This window comes from Poromitra crassiceps (genome assembly GCF_964638095.1).
Source record: "Poromitra crassiceps genome assembly, chromosome: 23".
Lineage (NCBI taxonomy): Eukaryota > Metazoa > Chordata > Actinopteri > Beryciformes > Melamphaidae > Poromitra > Poromitra crassiceps.
The window spans coordinates 12,285,178-12,310,177 of NC_139639.1; the positions used below are offsets into that span (position 1 = coordinate 12,285,178).

General features: G+C 44.3%; 1 protein-coding gene across 1 annotated transcript in view; it reads left to right on the top strand.

Annotated features, from left to right (window-relative positions):
* slc4a2a (solute carrier family 4 member 2a) overlaps positions 1 to 25,000 on the top strand; it is a gene marked incomplete at both ends in the record, with an annotated part of 63,749 nt that overhangs the window by 29,634 nt on the left and 9,115 nt on the right. Inside the window, 12 exons of the mRNA XM_083658961.1 lie at positions 1 to 16; positions 263 to 359; positions 3,985 to 4,169; positions 5,640 to 5,853; positions 8,324 to 8,527; positions 8,746 to 8,894; positions 10,347 to 10,541; positions 15,458 to 15,670; positions 17,325 to 17,414; positions 17,922 to 18,088; positions 23,419 to 23,669; positions 24,545 to 24,714. The exon at positions 1 to 16 is cut by the window's left edge and continues 105 nt beyond it. Coding sequence (XP_083515087.1) covers positions 1 to 16; positions 263 to 359; positions 3,985 to 4,169; positions 5,640 to 5,853; positions 8,324 to 8,527; positions 8,746 to 8,894; positions 10,347 to 10,541; positions 15,458 to 15,670; positions 17,325 to 17,414; positions 17,922 to 18,088; positions 23,419 to 23,669; positions 24,545 to 24,714 — 1,951 coding nt within the window. The remainder of the gene's footprint in view (positions 17 to 262; positions 360 to 3,984; positions 4,170 to 5,639; positions 5,854 to 8,323; positions 8,528 to 8,745; positions 8,895 to 10,346; positions 10,542 to 15,457; positions 15,671 to 17,324; positions 17,415 to 17,921; positions 18,089 to 23,418; positions 23,670 to 24,544; positions 24,715 to 25,000) is intronic.

Below are 25,000 nucleotides of genomic sequence, written 5' to 3' on the forward strand. Positions count from 1 at the left end.
TGGAGAGAATAATGAGGTAAAGAGACACAGAGAGAGACACACACACACACACACACACACACACACACACACACACACGACTATGATATAGTAGTGTGTTCTTGGTTCTTCTATGTAACTTATCATGTGTGTGTTGGTGTGTGTGTGTGTGTGTGTGTGTGTGTGTGTGTGTGTGTGTGTGTGTGTGTGTGTGTGTGTGTGTGTGTGTGTGTGTGTGTGTGTGTGTGTGTGTGTGTGTGTGTGTGTGTGTGTGTGTGTGTAGAAAGAAGCTCCACCCCTCCGTCGCTGCAGATCCAAACATGAGCTGAAGCTGATGGAGAAGATACCAGAGAAAGCTGAAGCCACCGTGGTTCTCGTGGGTATGACCTTCTTCTTCTGGCCATTTAGTCAGGCCTCACTCTCCTCTCTCTGCCCAGAGCCTTTTCAGAGTCCACTTCAGTAGCTGATTACAATTCAGCTCAGCGGTGTGGCGCTCCACTCTGGAGCTCTCCGTGGTGCTGGACCTGCCTTGTGTCATTTTGGCCACTAATTAGCCATTTTTGCCCATTTAGTCGGCCCTAATTATTCAAAAATCCGAAAGACTTCCTGAAAGATTCAGCACAACCGCACATAAAATGGCATAGCTGTGGCCGAACACAATTCTGCTCACTCACTCACTCACTCACTCACTCACACACACAAGGCTCTTTCACACACAGATCGCGCAAAAATTGCCGTTTAGGAGTCCCGGAAAGCCCGCACCCTCGCCACAGAAATTGCTTTCACACAGAGCCAAGCAGCACGGCCACATTCCCGTGCTGCTGTGTACTTTCAGGTGAAATCCCCCGCTCCCGGATTGAAAGGCGAGCGGAGGGATTTCCTGCTCCTCCTAGCCCAAATGAATATTTTCATAGGTTAGTGTAGCCTAGGCTACTGTATGATGAACGAATTCATTCAACAACAAGACTTCCCTCCTCCGTCCGATAACGAACGATACACGACCGCCCGCATATCAAACAGCTGCAGTCTGCATAACGTTCGTCGGGGGAATAGTATAGGCTATAAATGCACATGACTACTTAACGTTAGTAGTTTTTGTAAGGGAATGCACAGAGCTGATTTCGAGAGGGAATAACCTCAGACCAACTCGCCACAGACAGCTATAGCCCTCTGAAGCTTATTATTATATCCGTTAATTGTACCTACTAATGTCAACATCGTTTGAGCATAAAGCCTAACCGCACGGAGCATTCCTCCTGGCGCCCCTGCAGTCATGATTGTATAGGCTACTTTTTTTTACTTTCACTCCTGCACTTTCTTGATACATGAGGTGATTTCCCCTGTAATTTTTTTATGAATGAGCTGACCATTCGCACCTTTTCCGGCTTGCTGCAACGACGCTTTCAAATGGAGGCGGGTTGCCAGGTAACCCGGCGCTGTTACTACCTACTGTCGCGGGACAAAAGGCGTAAAACAATTGTCCACCAAAGCGCGTTCACGACTTTCACATCGGAGGCGCAAATCCTATTTTCCGTGCATTCTTCGGCTTTCAAGGCCGGTGTGAAAGAGCCTACAGAGTGACACTTCACATTCTTATTACTAGTGGACCCGTGGGAGTTAGACCCCCTCTGGTCTCCAAAGCCTCCGGGACTCAAAACAAAAACAAAACTTTTTTTTGCTCCTTTACACAACTGGTTCTCCCTACTTCTTCTTTTTATGGCTTTCCGGCAGACTGGATGCCTTGCGGCACATTGCTGCCTCTCACAGTTAGGGAATATTCTTCCTCTTCTTCTTACCCAGACACAATTGTCTGAGTTTGCCCAAATGCATCCCTCAGTATTTCATCTATCTCTGCTTCAGATACGTCTTATATAGATATATATATAAAGATATAGATAAGTTTATATATACTTATATAGATAACCCTAACCCTTCAGATACATCTTATATAGATATATATATAGATAAGTTTATATATACTTATATAGATAACCCTAACCCTTCAGATACGTCTTATATAGATATAGATATAGATATAGATATAGATAAGTTTATATATACTTATATAGATAACCCTAACCCTTCAGATACATCTTATATAGATATATATATAAAGATATAGATAAGTTTATATATACTTATATAGATAACCCTAACCCTTCAGATACGTCTTATATAGATATATAGATATAGATAAGTTTATATATACTTATATAGATAACCCTAACCCTTCAGATACGTCCACCTCATCCAGTAACCTCTTAACAGCATCAAGCCCGACCCCATTCCTCTTTGTCTTCCCACTCAAACCAGCAGCACAGTTAAGAACCACGGCAATGAAGGGCATGAATTGCTTCTTTCTTTCGCAACAGCGCGAGAACCGGCTATCTTCTTTTCCTCCTGTGATTGGTCGAGCAGCAACAGCGCGAGCACCGGCTATCTTCTTTTCCTCCTCTGATTGGTCGAGCAGCAACAGCGTGAGCACCGGCTATCTTCTTTTCCTCCTCTGATTGGTTGCGCACATGAAAGGTCAGCGACAAGTACATACAGAGACATAGAGACACTGCGTAACACGTCATCATTCAGAAACCACGCCCAAGACAGGGGAAAACGGAAACCCCCCCTCCAATCCTGACGTTCTCCTATGTCACGTGCATGGTGGCGTGTTGCACAAAAAGATCGTATATACGGAAGATGAACACTCCAACTTACTTCTTGACAGCTAGATCCAGATTTTTCTTCTCGCCAATTCTCAATGGCTTCCTTGTTTTGCTCAGGAGTACAAAAAAACTTTAACTGGTGATTTTTTACATTTTTGTCTGTGCCGCCCACCACACAACAGCTTTTAGCTATGTTTAATTCAAGGAAAATGACGCTGGTGTGTGGAAATGAACGGAGCTTTTCCCCCATGATGGGCATGGCCTATTTCATGCAGTGTCTCTATACAAGTTCACTGCAATTACCACACACACACACACACACACACACACACACACACACACACACACACACACACACACACACATAGCCTATAATATTATAGCCTATGTTTATATATTTAAAATAACAATGTGGACGGGCTCATGGCCCGGTACCAAATGTGTTGGCACCCGGTGCCGGTCCGCGGCCTGGTGGTTGGGAACGGCTGCTCCACATCACTTATATAGCCTCAGATTGATGACATCACTGATGACATCATCACTGATGACATCACTGAACTTATATAGCCTCAGCCATATGGACATAGGACATCGGGAGCGTTTTTCTGTGTGCGATTACGTCAATAGTATTTTGCGAACCTATATCAGTGAATGCAACCGTGCATACCAACGGCGAAGTTTCGCTGAGCGTTATTGTGGTGTTTATTTTTTCTGACCAAGGTCGATTTTTCAGAAATTCGCAGTGACAGGTGGGTTAAAATTTACATCGCAATTTCGTGCTGTATATTCACATCGCTCTTGGTGTGTAACAGCCTTTAGGGCAGGAGTGAACGAGGGAGAAGTAAAGAAGAAGTGATCGGGTTTTACAGAATGTAGGGAAACAGTCAGTGGATGGATCCAGAAGGAGGCGGTAATGCAACATAAAGGATGCCAATTGCCATAAAACACCACAGAAGAAGAAGAAGAAGCAGGGGTGACAATTTGTAAGTTGATTGTCTGATCCATACTGGGAGCAGAATGTGGCAGTAATGCATCAATAAGCTGGATGCTACCGCTGTAAGAGAATGAGAAGAAGAAGAAGAAGAAGAAGAAGAAGAAGAAGAAGAAGAAGAAGAAGAAGAAGAAGAAGAAGAAGAAGAAGAAGAAGAAGAAGAAGAAATCATTAGGTAATTAGGGCAATTAATCTGCCCTCTATCATCATCAGTATATACAGTAAATGGGAGCTAGGGCTCTGTCTCTGTCTGTCTCTCTCCTCCTCTCCTCTCCTCCTGTCTTCCTCATCTCCTCTCCTCTCTCCTCCTGTCTCCTGCTCTCATCTCTCCTCTCTCTTCTCTTCTCTCCTCAGGTAGTGTGAGTTTCCTGGATCAGCCATCCATGGCATTTGTGCGTCTTCAGGAGGCGGTCCTCCTGGAGTCGGTGTTGGAGGTTCCGGTTCCTGTGCGGTTCCTCTTCCTGCTGCTGGGCCCGCCCACCGCCAACATCGACTACCACCAGATCGGACGCTCCATCTCCACACTCATGTCTGACAAGGTGAGCTCAGCCGGGTTGCAGCGGCACCCGGTGACCCCGTGACCCCGTCACATCCCAGGACACTAGTAAGGTAGGGCTTTTCCATCGGCACTTGTGGCTATGCTGAGTCAAACCACTGATCTGTGTTTCCATCACCTGTTTAAGAGCTTTATATATATGGGTAATATAAGCAGATGAACAGTGTTTACCTTCTCTTCATGTTTTCTGCACCAAGAGATCTGCAGTTTATTCCAGGCACTTCCGTCTCCAAATGATGCATTTTACGTAATTTATTTCTGTTTTTATGGGTGGAGTGAGAGCTCAGACCGTTGTCTCTGTGTCTCAGCTCTTTTGAGTTCTGTTTTTATAGCTGGAGTGAGAGCTCATTGTCTCTGTGTCTCAGCTCTTTTGAGTTCTGTTTTTATAAGTGGAGTGAGAGCTCATTGTCTCTGTGTCTCAGCTCTTTTGAGTCCTGTTTTTATAGGTGGAGTTAGTGTCCTCTAGAGAGAGAGTGGCGTCAGCGGAGGACCAAAATGCGAGACTCATTAGCCAATGAACAGCCAGGAATGGGTCTCGCGCTACTTTTGCATGCTAAAATAAAGCTGATCATGTACAATTTGATTCAAGGGGGGGAAAACCCTTTCAGAGTACAACACAAACTGTCTATTTTGCTGCAACTCGACAGTGCTGCTGCTTAATCCAGGACCTTACTTCCTGGAACTCTTGAGAGTAAAAAAACTGGTCCATTGGAGTGAATGGAGATGTCAGGACTCTTCTATCTACGGATCTGGGTGGAGTGAGAGCTCAGACCGTTATCTCTGTGTCTCAGCTCTTTTGAGTCCTGTTTTTATAGGTGGAGTGAGAACTCAGACTGTTGTCTCTGTGTGTCTCAGCTCTTTTGAGTCCTGTTTTTATAGGTGGAGTGAGAACTCAGACTGTTGTCTCTGTGTGTCTCAGCTCTTTTGAGTCCTGTTTTTATAGGTGGAGTGAGAGCTCAGACCATTGTCTCTGTGTCTCAGCTCTTTTGAGTCCTGTTTTTATAGGTGGAGTGAGAGCTCAGACTGTTGTCTCTGTGTGTCTCAGCTCTTTTGAGTCCTGTTTTTATAGGTGGAGTGAGAGCTCAGACCATTGTCTCTGTGTCTCAGCTCTTTTGAGTCCTGTTTTTATAGGTGGAGTTAGTGTCCTCTAGAGAGAGAATGCGAGACTCATTAGCCAATGAACAGCCAGGAATGGGTCTTGCGCTATTTTGCATGCTAAAATAAAGCTGATAATGTACAATTTGATTCAAGGGGGGAAAAACCCTTTCAGAGTACAACACAAACTGTCTATTTTGCTGCAACTCGACAGTGCTGCTTAATCCAGGACCTTACTTCCTGGAACTCTTGAGAGTAAAAAACTGGTCCATTGGAGTGAATGGAGATGTCGGGACTCTTCTATCTACACGGCTCTGGGGGGAGTGAGAGCTCAGACCGTTATCTCTGTGTGTCTCAGCTCTTCCATGAGGCGGCCTACCAGGCTGATGAGCGTCAGGACCTGCTGACCGCCATCAACGTGTTCCTGGACTGCAGCGTGGTGCTGCCCCCCTCTGAGACGGGCCCCGGGGATGGGCTGCTCCGAGACGTCGCTCGCTTCCAACGAGACATGCTCCGCAAGAGGGAGGAACTAACCAAGCAGGCCACGCCCCCCAAGAGCTTCCATCTAGAAGGTGAAGGTCACATGACAACTCTTTACACCTCTCATACAGAGTGTTATAGAAGAGAGTGGCACCAACGGAAGTCCAAAATGTCAAAAATCACGTAGCTATAACAAGATAACAACAAGATACTTTATTAGTGCCACACAACAATGTTGGTGGTAATTGTTAGGTACAGCATGGTAGCTCAGCTTCAGTGCAGGAAGTAGACAAACAGACACAACACCATGTAAACATTACAGCACACACAGGGAAACATACAGCAACAGAGAAAAGTAAAAGTCCCGGTTGGGGGGTGGGGGGGGTGGGGGGGAGGGGCTAGCAGGGGGAGTTTAGAGTTCTGATTGCTGTTGGGAAGAAGCTGTTTTTAAAGCGGGTGGTTTTGGTGGATATGGCCCTGTAGCGTCTTCCAGATGGAAGGAGTTGGAAGAGGTGGTGAGCTGGATGGGAGGGGTCTCTGATGATTTTGGCTGACCGGTTGGAGGTGCGTGTAGTGAATAGTGAGCTGATTGGGGGGAGGTCACGGCCGATGATTTTGGAGGATGTGAGGATACTTTGAATGATGGCTGTGTAGAAGTGGACCAGTAACTGTTTTTTGACGTGATATTTTTTGAGTTGTCTGAGGAAGTATAGTCTTTGTTGGGCCTTTTTGATGATGTGGGTGGTATTGATTGTCCATTTGAGTGTGTTATTGATGTAGGTGCCAAGGAACTTGAAGGAGTCTGTGATGGTTATGGGCTGGTCTGAGATATGGACCGGGGCTTTATTGTTCGACAGCTATTTCCATTGTTTTTGATGTATTGAGTATGAGGTTGTTGTCCTTACACCAGTCTGTAATCTGGGTTATCTCTTGGCGGTAGTGGGTTTCGTTATTGTCCTTGATGAGTCCTATGATGGTGGTGTCGTCCGCGTATTTGAAGATTTTGACTGAGTTGTGGTGGGATATGAGCAGGTGTGTGTAGATGGAGAAGAACGGAGGGGACAGCACGCAGCCTTGAGGGGCGCCGGTACTGAGGGTGAGGGGGTGTGATGTGATGTTATTGACTTTGACAGTTTGGGTTCTGTTGGTGAGGAAGTCCAGTATCCAGTGACATAGAGCTGGGTTGATGTTCAAGTTGTGAAGCCTGGTGTGGAGTGTGAGAGGGTTGATGGTGTTGAAAGCTGAACTAAAGTCTATAAACAGGATGCGGGCATAGGTGTTGGTAGATTCCAGATGTTGCAGGGTGAAGTGAAGAGCCAGGTTTATTGCGTCCTCGACTGATCTGTTAGCCCGGTATGCGAATTGTTGTGGGTCCATCAGGGGGGGTAAACAGGACCTGAGGTGGGAGAGTACTTAACCTCGCGTCACCAGGCTCTTCTCGGCGAGAAAGAGCCTGGCTCCCGCCCACAATTGATTTTGTCACCCTACTGGTTCCGGCCTAGAGCCCGCCCTAGACCGGATGGCAGCGTTTCTAGCTCGTCAACTTTCACGTTAACTTGACAATTTGACCCAAGTATCAGAACGGCAAACAACAAAACAAAAGATGGACGTACCGAAGTTCTTTTAGCAACATTGCGGATTCACAATCTCACATCTTTTAAGCCAATACAGAAGCTTTGCATCAGACAATTAATCGAGGGAAGAGACATCAAGCTAACAGCAACACAGATGTTTTTTGGCGCACTGCCTTCCGGTGTTCATTCTGGTTCCGTGGTTTACGCCCCATGACAAAAAGCGGGGTGGAAGGTGCCCAGACAAGAGAGTACTAGGCGCTCGAACACTTTCATGGCCAGTGAGGTGAGGGCAATTGGCCTGAAGTCGTTGAGGCATGTTGTTTTGGCTGACTTGGGGACCGGGATGATGGTGGATTATTTGAGGTGTGTGCGGGGGAATAGTTCCAGGAAGTATGTTTGAGTGTATAAAATAAAGCTGATAATATACAATGTGACTCTTTAAACATCTTACCCTTTCAAAGTACATCACAAACGGTCCATTCTGTTGCAACCCGACAGCGCTGTTTAATCCAGAACCTTACTTCCAGGAACTATTGCGAGAAAAAAGCCAGCCTAAGGTTGCTGTTTGCTTGAGAGGTTGCTGGTCTAGTTGGTGCGGCTCTGTTTGGACTAGAGCTGCAATGATTAATCGATTAGTCGATTGACAGAAAATTAATAAACTATTTTGATAATTGATTAATCGTTTTGAATAATTTTTTAAGGGGAAAAAAGTCTAAATTCTCTCGTTCCAGCTCATTAAATGTGAATATTTTCTGGTTTCTTTACTCCTCTATGACAGTAAACTGAATATATTTGGGTAGTGGACAAAACAAGACATTTGAGGACGTCATCTAGAGCTTTGGGAAACACTGATCCACATTTTATAGACCAAACAACTAATCGATTAATCAAGAAAATAATCGACAGATTAATCAATAATGAAAATAATTGTTACTTGCAGCCCTAGATTGGACTGTCCGGTAACTTGTCTTGTCTTCTTGTCTTCCAGAATCAGTGGCGCCCTCTAAGCCGGGCTTGGACCCCCTGCGGCGCTCCGGCCGGCTGTTTGGCGGGCTGATCGGTGACGTGAGGCGGCGGTACCCTCAGTACCTCAGTGACATCACAGACGCCATCAACCCACAGTGCATGGCCGCTGTCATCTTTATCTACTTCGCTGCTCTGTCTCCTGCTATCACCTTTGGAGGACTGCTGGGTGAGAGAGCGACAAAGAGAGAGAGGGAGGGAGGGAGATTGAAAGAGACAGAGACACAGAGAGGGAGGGAGAGGGAGAGAAACAGAGAAAGAAAGACAAAAGTTACTGTATGCACTACAGAAGTTATGCAGTACAAAGGTTATCCACTACAAAAGTTACGCAGTATAACTTAGTTTAATGTAATGTGAAGTGAAGCAAAGCTGTGGGTCATGTGACAGGTGAGAAGACAGAGGGTCTGATGGGCGTGTCAGAGCTGATCGTAGCCACGGCGATGCATGGTGTTGTGTTCAGCCTCCTGGGCGCTCAGCCGCTGCTCATCATCGGCTTCTCTGGACCGCTGCTCGTGTTCGAGGAGGCCTTCTACTCTGTGAGGCACAGACACACACTCACTCACACACACACACACACACACACACACACACACACACACCACACACACACACACACACACACACTCACTCACACACACACACACACACACACACACACACGCGTGTAAGAAGGGTGGATATGGAGGTATTAATGTTTCAAATATATTTTCTATTTCTATTCTATTCTATTTCTCCAACCACTTTGGGAGCCAAAGAAAAATATACTTTGGTGACAGGACATAAGACATAAGACACTTTATTGTCAGTGCACCTGCTCCATCAAATGAGTCACATTGAACCAGGAACACATTTTGAGTTGTACTGTATATAGCGTTGGAAAGAGGAGAATGTAAGCAAAAAGGACATTTATCACTATTTATAGAGAGCTTTTGCCCCAGACGTGTGCCATATTGCCAAGTGAGGCAGGGCAGTTGAAAAGCTGAAAAACATTTCAGGCTTTTTCTGCGTCCGTCCCTTTCTTTCAAGATGAATGTTCCTTCCATATATTGATGAAGTTCATCTACAGTTAATTTGGCCTCCCTTGATTCAAATGCCACCATTCAGTATTGCACAACTTGCGGTAAGGCTGACAGATGAATGTGGTGACCACTGTAGTTGTGCTGTAGTCACCTAAGATGTAGTCACCTAAGAAGGCACCTAAGAGGTCACCTGGAAGTGATGTCACTCGGGCAAAATTGCTCGAGTGACATCACTGATGACATCACAACTACCTGATGTAGTCACCTGTGGGTCAGCAGTTGACCTGGGCCATCTTGTGCAAGTGATGTCACTGGCAAGTGATGTCACTCACCTGGAAGTGATGTCACCTAATTGCTCGACTGTGATGTCATCAGGCAGTTGTGATGCCAACAGTGATGTCACTCGAGCAATTGTCTTCTTCTTTAGTTAAAATTGGTTAGGTAGGGTCTGTATGTCTTCACCGCACCTGGGTGTGATTTTTCATTTTTCTGACAAATTTTTGTTTTACTCCCTACATTTGAACACAAATATTATGTGTACTGTCTACTCCTTACATTTTCAAAACTAGACTAGACTAGTTTTAATGCATGACAGACGATGTAACGTTGTTTGTCTGTCTCTCTCGTCTCACGCTCTCCCAGCTTTCACGCAGTATGTGCACTTTCTTTGTGGAAAACCCATACCACACAAAGGATTAATCATTGCACAGAAACAGCCGGTACTTTTCTGACACTTTTACTTTAGAGTAAACAAGTTACTCTACAGTACTCTAGTACTTTTACCAGAGTATTTTTTCCTTTTCTTTGTTCCTTTTTCCCCCCCTTACATTTCAGAGCCTGTACTTTTACTTTTTTTGCTTATACTTGAGTAAACAAATTGAATGAGTACTTTTTTTTTCTTTTCTTTTTTATACAAGTAATGACTTCTACTTCAGTAAAGAATGTGTGTACTTTTCCCCTCTCTGGCAGTTCTGTAAGATGCAGCAGATCGAGTACCTGACGGGCCGGGTGTGGATCGGGTTCTGGTTGGTTCTGATCGTCATGGTAACCGTGGCGTTTGACGGGAGCTTCCTGGTCCGCTTTGTGTCCCGCTTCACGCAGGAGATCTTCTCCTTCCTCATCTCACTCATCTTCATCTACGAGACCTTTGCCAAGCTGCTCAAGGTGAGCTCAGAGGTCACAGAGACCTTCACCTAGCTCAGTGATACTCAACTTTTCCGCGGGTGCCCCCCGTGTGGCCCACGATGGAATTGCAAAAAATATATACCGTAAAATACCAATTATTAGCCCGGGCGTTAATTGACAAAATATGTAGCCAGACCCCGCGTCAATATGGGACCTGCGGCAGTTTGGGACCTGCTTTAATTATTTTTGTACAAAAATATTGCTCAGCAAAGATTGTAAATAGTATGAAATTGTTTATTTAAACCATTTATTTTAATCAGTTGGCTACAGCCCCCCACACGATTGCTTGTCTATGGGGAGAGCCGCGCCTCCCTCTCAGCGCAGCAGAGCATTGCATGCCAGTTCTGGCCTGTACATGAAATCAAATAAAATTTGAGCTGAACTGTGACCTACCGGTATTTACCACTAAACTTTCTCCGCTGAAGGTGAGAGAACATGATCATCATGTGAGCAGATTATTTGTTGCATGCGCTGCCTCCTCCGCTGGCAGGGGAAACATTATAGCCTATCATACTCACATTTCTCAATCAGAGATGTCGGATTTGTAGGCCTACAAAAATCTTCAGAAAATGCCTACACAATTTTCATAACTGTCAGGTGTTGCTGGAAAACAAATTTTTAAAAAGTTCATCACTCACGGAGCCTACCCTCTTCAGTAGCGCACATGTGAAAGTGCCGTGAAATACCAATTAGAAGCCGACTTCTATGCCCGCTGGCAGGGAAACATACCATAGGCACATTTCTCAAAATAATTATTACACCAGAGATGTCGGTTTTAGTGTATAAAAATCTTCAGGAAATGCCTACACAATTTTCAGAATCATCAGATGTTGACGGAAAACGAATTTTGATCAGCAAGTTTCGTGTTGTGTTTTTTTTCCTCGTTGTTCCTCGTTTCCTCGTTGTTCGTCTTCTTCATCCGATTTTTCTTCTTCGTTGTGTTTGGGAGATGCATTCAACAGGATGTCGCAAAGGTAAAAAGAAAACATTGAAAAAACTAACCGGGCGTCAAATTGGGACCTGCTTTTATGTACAAAATATGTATCCAGACCCCGCTTATACAGTATATGGGACCCGCGGCAATTTGGAAGTCGGCTTCTAATTGGTATTTTACGGTATATATATATATTTTTTTTTACAGTGCACCTGAACACAACATGCAAGATACCCGCTGAATAAGTGTCCAAATGTTCATGTCATTCTGGCCAATACTCCACTTCTGTTATAGCATTTCAGTCTGGAATATGGAATATCTTTCAATAATCTATGATTTAGCCCTCCTCACTCCAGGCACCTCATCTCTAGATTTGTGTGTCTATTTGATGATTGTACCATGGCCTCTACTGAGAGGATTAGAGAGGCATGGCAGGAAGAACTTGGTACTGAATTATCTGACATTATATGGGAAAAGAGCCTGTCGGTTGTACAACTCTGCTCAGTTAATAGCAGACATCAGCTGATTCAATTTAAAGTCGCTCACCGTCTCCACTACTCTAAGCAGAAATTACACAAGATTTATCCTACTATCTCACCACTGTGTGAAAGATGTCAAGGGTCGGAGGGCACACTGTCTCATGCCTTCTGGTTCTGCCCTTCACTGACGGGATTCTGGGCCAGAATATTGGACTGGTACTCTAAGGCCTACGGGGTGGCCCTTCAGCCGGAGGCAGAACTCGCCATCTTCGGCTGCTCAGAGTCCTCTCTGAACTTTCCTACAGCTGTGCAATAATCTCTGACACTGGGGACAACTGTTGCCAAAAAACAAATTCTGAAGGAATGGAAATCTCCCTCTCCACCCTCTTTCCAATTGTGGTTGACGGACATGACCTCTGTTATACGCATGGAGAGACTTAGGTTCCTGAGAACCAATACACTTAGAAAGTTTGTGACTATCTGGGACCCGTTTTAGGTCTACCTCAACGAGGCTAGGGGTGACGGGTGACTCGCCCGGCTGGCTTCTCATATGGCTCAATCCCACCACACTTAACAGCCCTGCACAGCTCGTCCCCACTCGGCTCCACTCGTCTCTACTCGATGGATGTTTTGCTTCGACCGGCGCTCGATCTGCCCCCACCCACCCCCGCCCACAGCTGGTCCTCTAAAAATAGCGACCGCATATCTGTCCTTCGGCTATAACATAACGTTACAATTAAATCCATCCACAGAACTTTTAAACTGTTTATGAAATACTGGTGCCTCTAAATTACCTACAGTGTACATGGGCAAATGTGACAATCGGCCAAGAGAATGATATCACAGGCATGCCTTGCGCTGTGCGGGGACGGGAGAGGCGCAACAGAGTGAAGCCTCTACCCCGCAGCCTCTCACCAGGCAAGACCGGGGCTTCCAAACACCCGCTGCGGCCTAGCGGAGCGCTGCAGCCTCCACTCAGCTACAGAGCTCCCTGAGCGAGCAGCGGACTTTTTTCTCAGACAATTGAACACCCGCCACGATTTTATTTCACCGGAGGTGAAGGCAGCGACACAAAATACTGATGGAAATATACATAACAGAAGATAAGGTAAGACCACTAAACTGGTATGCAGCCGCCAGCATTGCATTGACAGTCAGTAGACAGAGTAAACACGATTCTCTCTGACCAATCAGTAGCCATCAGAGTTTTACGTCACCATTTGGGACCTACTCGCCAGCCCGAAGTACCCCGACGAGGCAGGGACCAAAAGTAGCACGACTCGGCCTCAAATCAAACCGAGCTGGGCCGGTTTTTGACGGTGGGATGAGACCAAAAGTCGAGTCGAGCGGAGCGGGACCGCGCTACTAGCTGCTGTGGAATTGGGCCATTAGACCCCCTTGAGTATGATTCCAAGTATATCGTTTACAAGAACATAAGCACCTTAGGTGGCTGGTGGCACCACTTTGTAATGATGATTATATTTTTTTGTTTTGTTTTTCCTTTCTTTGCCCTGTGTCTGAGCCTGTTTGTCTGTTTTGTCTTGTTTGTGTTCTATACAAATTTAAAATATGAAAAAAATAAAAAAATAAAAATCTATGATTTAGCTGCTAAATTGTCAAATACCGCCGTCAGCTCGCTACCCAGGCACTTATGGATGTACTTAACCTAACTAACTATCCGGTGTGCAAAACATTGTCAGACTAAACTCCGGCTGACACCCCAAAAACCTACAATCCGCTACAGAAAAATGTATATTGTTTGTTTATTAACTGGCCCTGGCCTTCTACCATTTCAAAGCAAGTTGAGTATCCTGACCTAGCTGCTCAAAGTGAGGTCAGGTTAGGTCAGGTGAGGTCAAAGACTGTACAGTCTTTACAGTACACTGTACAGTCTGTACAGTGTACTGTAAAGACTGTACAGTCTTTACAGTACACTGTACAGACTGTACAGTGTACAGACTGTACAGTTGGGAATACTCCCAATCACTGCCGATCTTTGGTAACGCTTTAGAATACAGCCCGCAAATAAGCATGTAGTTAGAGTATAACAACGGGGTTTAGGGCTGTAGTTATAGTCTAACTACGGGGTTTAAGGAGTGAATTATAAGATCTGTACTTATAGTCTAACTACGGGGTTTAAGGAGTGTAGTTATAGTATAACAACGGGGTGTAAGGAGTGTAGTTATGGTATAACAACGGGGTTTAAGGAGTGTAGTTATAGTCTAACAACAGGGTTTAAGGAGTGTAGTTAGAGTATAACAACAGGTTTTAGGAGTGTAGTTAGAGTATAACAACGGGGTTTAAGGAGTGTAGTTAGAGTATAACAACGGGGTTTAAGGAGTGAAAAAATACTTTAACTAGAGGGTAACAAGATCAAGTCTATCTGAAGTTAGACTCTAACTAGACTCCTTAAACCCCGTTGTTATACTCTAACTAGACTCCTTAAACCCCGTTGTTATACTCTAACTAGACTCCTTAAACCCCGTTGTTATACTCTAACTAGACTCCTTAAACCCCGTTGTTATACTCTAACTACACTCCTTAAACCCCGTTGTTATACTCTAACTACACTCCTTAAACCCCGTAGTTACCCTGTAAGTACAGTGTGGTACCCCGTAATTAGCCTATAAGTACAAACATTTGTCCCCTGCTTCATAATACAGCCCGCGACCCCGTAGTTAGACTATAAGTACAGATCTTGTTACCCTCTAGTTAAAGTATTTTTTCACTCCTTAAACCCCGTTGTTATACTCTAACTAGACTCCTTAAACCCCGTTGTTATACTCTAACTAGACTCCTTAAACCCCGTTGTTATACTCTAACTAGACTCCTTAAACCCCGTTGTTATACTCTAACTACACTCCTTAAACCCCGTTGTTATACTCTAACTACACTCCTTAAACCCCGTTGTTATACTATAACTACACTCCTTAAACCCCGTAGTTAGACTATAAGTACAGATCTTATAATTCACTCCTTAAACCCCGTAGTTAGACTATAACTACAGCCCTAAACCCCGTTGTTATACTCTAACTACATGCTTATTTGCGGGCTGTATTCTAAAGCGTTACCCAATCTTTCTGTCAGGACGGCCCAAAAACACTGCTACCATCCTTTTTCTTCTTGTAAAAAAATGTCAACCACTAATGCTACTTATTCCTTCTTAAAACTACTTTCTACAAATGCAACTCTATTCCAAAACAAACAAACAAAAAGTCTTGGCTGATGCAGACTGTGTTGCAGATGATTTCACTAAAAAAGTGCTATTGTATGTCGCTTTAGATAAAAGCATCTGCTAAATTATGTTGTTTAATAGAACCACCAACCAAACAGGTAGAAACACTGACCGGAGCTTGAAGAGGCTTGAAGGGGGTTTTGTGAATCCGTTTCCTGATTCACTGGCAGAGGATAAATGATCATATTGATGATCAGCCCTATTGATCCTGTCTGCACAGCTGTCGTGTGTCTGTCCATCTCTCTAGATCTTCCAGGAGCATCCTCTCCACCGCTGTTACTGGGGTAACAACACAGACTCCACCCCTCTGTGTAATTCTACGCTGGCCGCCGCTGGACATGCTGGGAAGGCTGTGGGCGAGCCCAACACGGCGCTCCTGTCCTTCGTCCTGATGGCGGGAACCTTTCTCATTGCCTGCTACCTGAGACAATTCAAGAACAGCGCCTTCTTCCCCGGCAGGGTCAGTCTGTCCAAACATGTCACAATCACTATCAGCCTCATTGACCAAGTATCTACGCATACAAGGAATTTGATTCCGGTTTACATCTCAATGTGCTTACACAGAAAATAAAAAGGTATGCATACTAGAGCCCAACCGATACTGGATTTTTGGGGCAGATACCGATACTGATATTAGGGAGTAAAAAAAAGTCCTTATTGTACATTGTACTCAACTGAATTTATTGAATGAATAAATATATTGTAAAAAAAAAGAAGAAAAAAAAAAGTTTTGTTTTGTTGTTTTGATGTACGGTAGTCTATACCGCCTACCAGAGGGGAGAAGTTCGAACAGATCATGTCCAGGGTGAGATGGGTCAGTGGTGATCTTTCCTGCCCATTTTATTTGTTTATTAAATGCATCCCCATTAGCTGATGCCTAGACGACAGCTAGTCTTCCTGGGGTCCAAGATAACCATACACATTACATAACAAGCAATAAAGTAGAATACGAAAACAAAAAGGAAAAGAACGAATAAAAAGCAAATCTAAACCAAGACAGAAAAGGCATGGTCAGCTAGCCCTCTGGCCGGCCGATGGACCCAAATATTAAAATACGGCCAGTAAGGTCTCATGAAACTGTGAACTTCATGTTTAGCAAGATCATCTTCACAAATGAGCACCACTTTCATGACTTTTGAAGCCTTTTCTGAAAATTGTGTACGGTAATTCTTTTTGCCTATTTGCAATATTCCCGATAGTAAGACGAGAAGATAAAAGCCCTTCTCTTCTCTGTGCATGTAATAGAATAATAGCAATCCGCCCTTCCTGCTAGTTAGCTTAGCACAATGAATGGTAATCATTGGTACTGGCTAGTCTACCCCTGCTGTGAACAGGGTCATCATGAGCAAAAACGTTTAAAAAAAGAATAGAAAAAGTAAAAAAATCCTTCCATACTGCTCACCTGGTGTAATCCACGTCTCCACAACCCGATATGCCAGGTTGACCTGGAAAAACATCATTTACACCCTGTTTTTAGCTCAAATCTGCACTGTGGCATCCTGTATCTTCTGACCACATTCGTACAGCTCCTGGTTAGGGATGAACCGATATGAAAATTTTGGCCGATACCTATAACCGATATTAACATTGCTGTTATGGCCGATAAAAACACATTCCTATGATAAACACATTTTGTACATAGTGAAAAACACATGTAAATAAAAACACATTCCTATGATAAACACATTTTGTACATAGTGAAAAACACATGTAAATAAAAACACATTCCTATGATAAACACATTTTGTACATAGTCAAAAACACATGTAAATAAAAACACATTCCTATGATAAACACATTTTGTACATGTGTAAATGTGATGAATGCACGAGTCACAAAATGTACCTAAGAGAGCTTTGGAGCTGTTGGAATGCATATTTGATGATTAGGCTAGCCAGTGCCAATGTATTTGTATTTATTGATTTATTAATGAATACCATTCACTATTTTTCTACTACGCGCACAGAGAGAGAAGGCCATCTATCTTCTCATTTTACTCTCAGGAATATGGGAAATAGGCGAATCTCCCAAAATGTCGGCGTGCTCGTTTAAGTAAAATGTGTGAAAATGTCCCTAGTGGGCTCCCATAGTTTGAATCAGCCTGTGTTTTTCAGGTCCGCAGGGTCATCGGAGACTTTGGCGTTCCCATCTCCATCCTCATCATGGTGGTGGTGGCCTACAGCGTGAGGGACACCTACATGCAGGTCAACACATGCACTCATACCTTTTTTTACATCAAATTTCCATTTATATGCGGGGGGTTTAAACGCAGTGTGTGTTAAACGCTAAAAATAATTACATTGTTTCCAATACATAAACTGTGGCAGCGATATCGTCACGGCTGATACAAACGTATTGGACAAATCAGCGTGACATCACAACAACAAAAAAGTATTTCCAGGTGCCACTGCAGCAGAAACTAGTATGAAGAAAAGCTGTGCCAAACAAATGTAAATTTCTCAAAAACTATACATCACATCACGTAAATTTTGACATTGTATAAGCATAAGTAGCTCAAGGGTCTCATGTATGTGCACCTGCTCCTGGAAAGGGTCCTCCTCCTCCTCCTCCTGACCATCTGGAATAATTAATTTAATTAATTGGATTAATTGAATGAAATACTCACTAAAGTACAGATACCAGAAAATGCTATTTAAGCACACAAAGTATTTGTACTTAGTTACCTCCCCTCTCTGCTTCTCCCTGTGCAGAAGCTGAGTGTGCCCAGTGGCTTCTCGGTGTCGAGCCCGGAGAAGCGTGATTGGCTGGTGTCTCCGCTTGGGTCGGATGGGCGCTTCCCGCCGTGGATGATGGCAGCGAGCGCGCTGCCCGCCCTGCTCATCTTCATACTCATCTTCATGGAGTCACAGATCACAGCGTAACTACAAGCTTGTCTGTCTGTCTGCCTGTCTGTCTGGCTGCCTCTCTGTCTGTCTGGCTGCCTGTCTGTCTGCCTGGCTGCATGTCTGCCTGTCTGGCTGTCTGGCTGTCTGTCTGGCTGCCTCTCTGTCTGGCTGCCTGTCTGTCTGCCTGGCTGCCTGTCTGTCTGGCTGTCTGTCTGGCTGCCTCTCTGTCTGGCTGCCTGTCTGTCTGCCTGGCTGCCTGTGTCTGGCTGTCTGTCTGTCTGCCTGGCTGTCTGTCTGTCTGTCTGTCTGTCTGTCTGTCTGCCTGTCTGCCTGCCTGTCTGCCTGTCTGTCTTCCTGTCTGTCTGCCTGCCTCTCTGTCTGTCTGCCTGCCTGCCTGTCTGGCAGCCTGTCTGTCTGTCTGTCTGGCTGCCTCTCTGTCTGGCTGCCTGTCTGGCTGTCTGTCTGGCTGCCTCTCTGTCTGCCTGTCTGTCTGCCTGCCTCTCTGTCTGTCTGTCTGTCTGTCTGTCTGTCTGTCTGTCTGTCTGTTTGTCTGTCTGTCTGTCTGCCTGGCTGCCTGTCTGTCTGGCTGCCTGTCTGTCTGCCTGTCTATACTGTATGTCTGTCTGTAAAGCCTTCTTCTGTCCTCTGTCTCTATTAAGTTGTTTGTACCATGGCGTATGGACCACTATAGGTAAAAAAGAAATCTGGATTTCCAAGATTAAACTAAATTTACAAGAAAAAAACTTGAATATTGAATATAAATAAATTGAATACATTTACAAGAAAAAATTACAGATTATAACACTGATAATAAGAGTAATAACAATGATAATAACAGTGATAATAACAGTAATAACAGTATTAATAATAGTAATATAACAGTGGTAATAATAACATGATTGATTGATACATTTTTATTAAAGTGTCATGCATTCCACAGTGCCCAGCCCTCATGGGCCTACAAGACACATAAAATAATACAGCAATAAAACAATAAGACAATGCAACAATGGTCCAATTAAAAATGGCACAAATTGCAAGTCAACTTACTGCTCAAAGAACAAGAGAAATCATTCCATCACTTTTTAAACAAAATGTTCTGTCTTTGCTCCCAGACCTGACAAATACAATTTGGGGAAGGTCCTTTTTTTAAAAGACAACTCCAGTTTCTCATAGTCATCATTGCTGAAGCCAGGCTAAAGCCACGCTGAACGGATAGTTTCAGCTTCTGTTCTATTTTCCAAGCATGCAGCACGCAGCAGCCAACGTGCCAGGGATGAAGTCAATGTATGTTGTGAGGGGTGGAGGGGCCGGAGGTTTCTGGTATGACCGGTTTAGAGTGACACTCAGCTTCAGCGTGACTTTAGCGGGGCTTTGGCGTATGGTTGGCGTATTGTGTGAACAAAGCGTAAGGGAACAGTTCCAGAGCATAACTGGGCACACAGAGATCTTTTTCGTCTGTCCAAGTCAAACTTCACATAGGGCTCCACACCGTAACTGTCTTTTATGAGACGATAGGTTCTTAGTTTTGGTTTATACCATAAGTCAACAGACCATTTATCCTTCTCTCGGGTATCACATAATAACTGGTTAAGGAAAAATAAATTACGTTGAGTAATTAAGTATTAAGTTGTTCGAATAATAAAGGGATTTCAAATAATTTGCCCAAGGGAGGACCACAGGCGATGTCCCAAATAAGAACCTTCTTAGCCAGTCTTTGGTCAGACATTCTCACAAGTCTATTCCATAATCAAAGCATTTGACCTCTGTGTCTTATGCTTGGGGATTCCCAACCCATATCTCCACTAATTGCCAGAACTGAGGTGAATTTATGAACTCCTAGAAAATAGCGTTTGGCTCTTTGATGCACAGTTACAGCTTGTATGTTCACGGAAACACCAGAAGCAGGGGCGTCATGCAAGCCACCAATCTGAGGGGGCGAACTCCGGTACCGCCCGTAGGGCGGCAAATAATTTTGGGGGTTGGAAGCCAGATTTAAAGGAATATCTAATTTTAAATTAACAGACTGAGCAGGTGTAACTATAAAGCTATTTTCCAAACTGATCAGCCTCCTGGAAACATCCATAATCACCAGATTAAGTACATTGCCACTGCCCAGGCTCAATGGACTTGACAAAAAAGGGAGACCACATGTTTCAAAGCAATGTAACACAATGTTTATTTTGGCTGGTATTGCCTTTTCAGAAGGTAGAAATCTTTCCTCTGCAGGGGTTCCCAACCTTTTTTGTGCCAAGGACTGGTAGATACATGGGGAAAAAAGTTGCGGACCGGCTGTCAATTTTAATGGTTTTAGTTATATATATTTACTCACCAGGTGGCGACAAAGGGTAAATAACAGCCTCTTGTGTTGTACTGTATGTAGCCTATACAGTATTTATGTTTTTGTTTTAACTACAAACATACATAAACGTAAACTTGAAACTATGTTTCAACTACCACACAGAGCCTTCTGACCAGAAGCATAGTCCGACACAGGACATACACCATCAGTTATACAGTTGTGTGTAAGTATGGAACCCAGAATTACCAGTGTTTAACTTTGTTCAGTACAGAACTTAGTGCTCTGCCCGTTAATTGAGCTAAGACATTGACTCCCTTCTTAAAGTCGAGCTGAACCCAAAAATGACTTTTCTTTTCTTTTAGTTCAAATACCTGGGTATGCAGTGCACCTATTTAACACGTTCACTGCCGATTTTTTTTTTTTTTTTCGATTTTTTTTTTTTTGACGGTGGGACGTTGATCTAACCCTTTTACGTCTCCTATACCAATATTGGAGGTATTGAATGTGTATAATCTATTTTACCGACCCACTGAGTGGCGACATGTCTCTCCAGAGTAGGAAGAGGCGAGCCAAAACTGGAGGGAAAAGCGCGAGGAAGCCGTTTTCATACTGTAAAATGGATGGCGAAAACGCTTTCACTTTCGCGCTGATGCACAGCGGTGGCAACGGTGGGGGGTTCCAAGAATAGACTGGATGCACACTTTGAAACACGCACCATAAATAAGCCCAGAATCGCAAGAGCTTGATCAGAGCTCTCAACCGAAATGCCAAGAAACGAGCGAAACCCATCCAGCGAGCACCATCCAGACTGCCAGGCAGCAGCCAGGGAGCAGCAACTCGTTTGTCACAGACCCGCTGCAGAGCCAAGGAGGGCGGAGGAGAACGCCCACGGAGGGAGGAGTTGGAAGCAGAGGGGGGTTTCCTGCTGTTATGGAGGAAATTACTGTTCAAAACTATTGTTTAGATGTCTGACGTCTTACTGATGCCAAAAATGAATGGTTAAAGTGACTGTTCTATCGAATTTCACAAAAAGCCGTTTATCTCAGAATAAATTTCCAGACGCTGAAACCATGCTGTATTCAACTGCTAATGCTTACATAACTACTAACTCTACAAACTAACTCTTTTAGACAGAGAAAGCACACATTCTATTAGTTCTTTTGAGATATTGTGTGTTCACAAAATCTTAGCAGAAAAGAATCCTCGGGTCTTGAAAGATGAGCCAGAATCCTCAAAAAAAACCTCTGGCAGAACCTACCTACAGTAAAAAAAAAAACGGCTGGCAGTGAATGTGTTAATAATGTATGCAAAAGAAATCACAAAAATCTAATTTCTTTAGTTTTTCACACGTTTTCACATCAAAAGTTCATTTTTCAAGATTTCATTGATAACAGCAATCTACAGTTTGCTGACGTCACCTAGTACTATCAAATTTCTACCCCATTTCAACCAATCATATCACGACATGCAGCTGTCAATCAAATCTTCATTTCAGGATAATTTTCTCTTCCAAATGAAGTAGAAAATGGCGTCTAGTGCCTGTCATCTGGCAGAAATCCTATCCCATAAACTAACTACTAACTTGGCCTGGCATGAAACATGAACAAAAAACAAAAACTATAATCTCTAAGAATGCAAAGAAATGTAACTGGCTCGTAAATGCGCATTCCAGGAATATCGTATTTACAGAAATAGCGTGAATGGCGCGCGCATGAGAGCGTGGTAGTCAGGGGTTGCCCCTCGGAGATTCCAGGTGGACAGGCAGCACCTATGCACCGGATTGTCCGCTCGCTCCGCACGAAGCAGCTGGCTCCCTGGTACTCTGCGGATCCCACTCGTGTAGCATGACAACAGGCTGGATCCCACTCGATTTGGGGGTGGAACATGCCAGGATTGGCCAATGCCAAAGCCAGTCCTCAGAATTGTCAAATCAAATCATCGACACGTATATGGTCCGCCTCTCAATTCGTTTTCAGTGTCCGACGCTCGCGCTAGTGCATTCCGTTCCGGTTCACTTTAAAGATCATGTGCTCGTCCAGTGTCAAACCCAGCACCATTCGTCGACAATGTTCAATATGGTCTGTAGGTCATTTTCATGTTCAGCAAGTAAGACATGTCATCTGCGTACAATAATATGCCCACAGTCTGGTCATCAATTTGAATTCCCTTGTTGGATGCCTTAATTTGAAGAGCTAAATCATTAACAAAAATGGAAAATAGAGTTGGGGACATAACATCTCCTTGTTCCACACCGAATTGTTGGGGGAACCATCCAGTGGAATATTCGTTAACCTGGACATGAGCAACAGGTGCTTGATAAAGAGACTTGATGGCATAATAGAATTTGCCATTGACCCCAGAGTTTAACAACCTGTATTGAAGAAGGCCCCTATTTATCCAATCAAACGCCTTCTGAAAATCAATGAAACAAACAAAATAATCCCCCCCCCCCCCCCCCCTTAATTCTTGCATGTACAAGAGAGGTGACTGCATAGTATACATATGGTCAATACAAGCTCTGGCTTTTCTAAATCTGTTTTGCTCATCCTATCCCATCCTCATACCCGTCCTCTCAAGATGACATCAGTGATAACAGTAATAACATGATAATAACAGTGATAATAAGATGACACCAGTGATAACAGTAATAACACCGATAATAACACTGATAATAAGGGGACTAAGAATCTTCCTTTTTAAGAGGCCTTTTCTTAACTTTGTTCTGCTTTTTTTTATCTGTGTTGTTAGGCTTTATTAGGCCATCTCATATCCTATCTCAAATCCAATCTCATATCCTGGCCATCTTATTATGTGACTTTTTGTGTTGTTGTTGTTGTTGTTGTTGTTGTTGTTGTTGTTGTTGTTGTTGTTGTTGTTGTTGTTGTTGTTGTTGTTGTTGTTGTTGTTTCTATGTAGCATTTTGAGATTTGTTGTAAATGAAAAGTACATACAAATGTATTATTATTATTATTATTATTATTACCATTATTATTATTATTATTATTATTATTATTATTATAGTAATAACAGTGCTAATAGTAATAGCAGCACTGTGTTTAGGCTGATCGTCAGTAAGAAGGAGCGCATGCTGGTGAAGGGCTCTGGTTTCCACCTGGACCTGTTGATTATCGTAGTTGTGGGCGGAATCTCGGCCCTGTTTGGGCTGCCCTGGCTGTCGGCCGCCACTGTGCGCTCCGTCACGCACACCAACGCCCTGACCGTCATGGCCGCCGTCGCCCCCGGAGACAGACCCCGCATCCAGGAGGTCAAGGAGCAGAGGGTGACTGGCTTTCTCGTGGCTGTTTTAGTCGGTAGGTCTGTCCTAGTTTAATTATGGAAAGCCGTTTCAGCATGTAATAATAATAATAATTCATGTAACTTATAAAGCACTTTTTAATGAGCCAAAGATGCCGACAATAAGACAATATGACAATATGACAATATGAGCTGACAAAGAACAAGTAAGAGGAACAGATAGTGAAGGTAAGAAGGGATACACAGAAGGAGGGGGGAGTGGGAAGAAGAGGGGCCGGGCAGACAATAGGAGAGAGGGAACAGGGACCTCTGACCCCTCCCCTTCTGGCAGGTCTGTCCATAGTGATGGTTAACCCTGTGACCCCCCCCCCCCTCTCTCTGACAGCCTTCCCCCCTCTAGCAGGTCTTTCCAGGGGCGCCGCCAGGGATTTCTGTAGCAGATTGTAGGTTTTTTAGGTGTCAGCCGGAGTTTAGTCTGACAATTTTGTGCACACAGCTAGTTACTGGTAGTTTAAGTTAGTTAGGTTAAGTTAGTTAAGTACATACAGTATAAGTACGTGGTTGGTGAGCGGTATTTGACAATTTGGCTCAGTCAAACTTTATTTCATGTTAGTTTTCATTGTGAATTAGAAAATGGTCGGGGGGCCACTCTGCACCCTATTGCGGGCCCCAAGTTGAGTATCACTGCAGTGTAACCCCTCCTCTGTCAGGTCTGTCCATAGTGATGGTTAACCCTGTGACCCCCCCCCCCACTCTCTGACCATCCCAATTGAGTTTTATTTTGGTAACTTCCTGTTGGACGGCAGTTGTAGTAGCCATCTTGTTGTTGAAGTCCACATGGTGCAGAGGTTGGCAATCCTTATCCATCCGTTTAGCTATCATGCAGATGAGAACAGTATAGTGATGTTTAACCCTGTGACCCCCCCACCAGGTCTGTCCATAGTGATGGGGAAGGTGTTGCGTCAGATCCCTCTGGCAGTCTTGTTTGGGATCTTCCTCTACATGGGTGTGATGTCACTGAACGGGATCCAGTTCACAGAGAGGCTGCTGCTGCTCCTGATGCCCGCCAAGTACCACCCTGACCACGCCTATGTCTGCAAGGTAGCCTTGCCCCCACATCCTGCCCCAGCCCCCAGAGCATCGCTCCACACCCACAGCCTAGCCCCGCCCCTTCAGCCCTGACCACTGTCACCTCCATCTCTCTCTGTTCAATCTCCGAACCCATCGTCTAATGGTCTGATGACGATTAGACTCTAATTGCGATGGACAATATTTGGGGGTTTCACGGTGCCGGTTGCCAGCAGAGATCAGTCATCAAACCGATGAGAGATTGGGCTCAGTGTAGAACTGTGTGTCTGTCTGCCTGTCTGTCTGTCTGTCTGTCTGT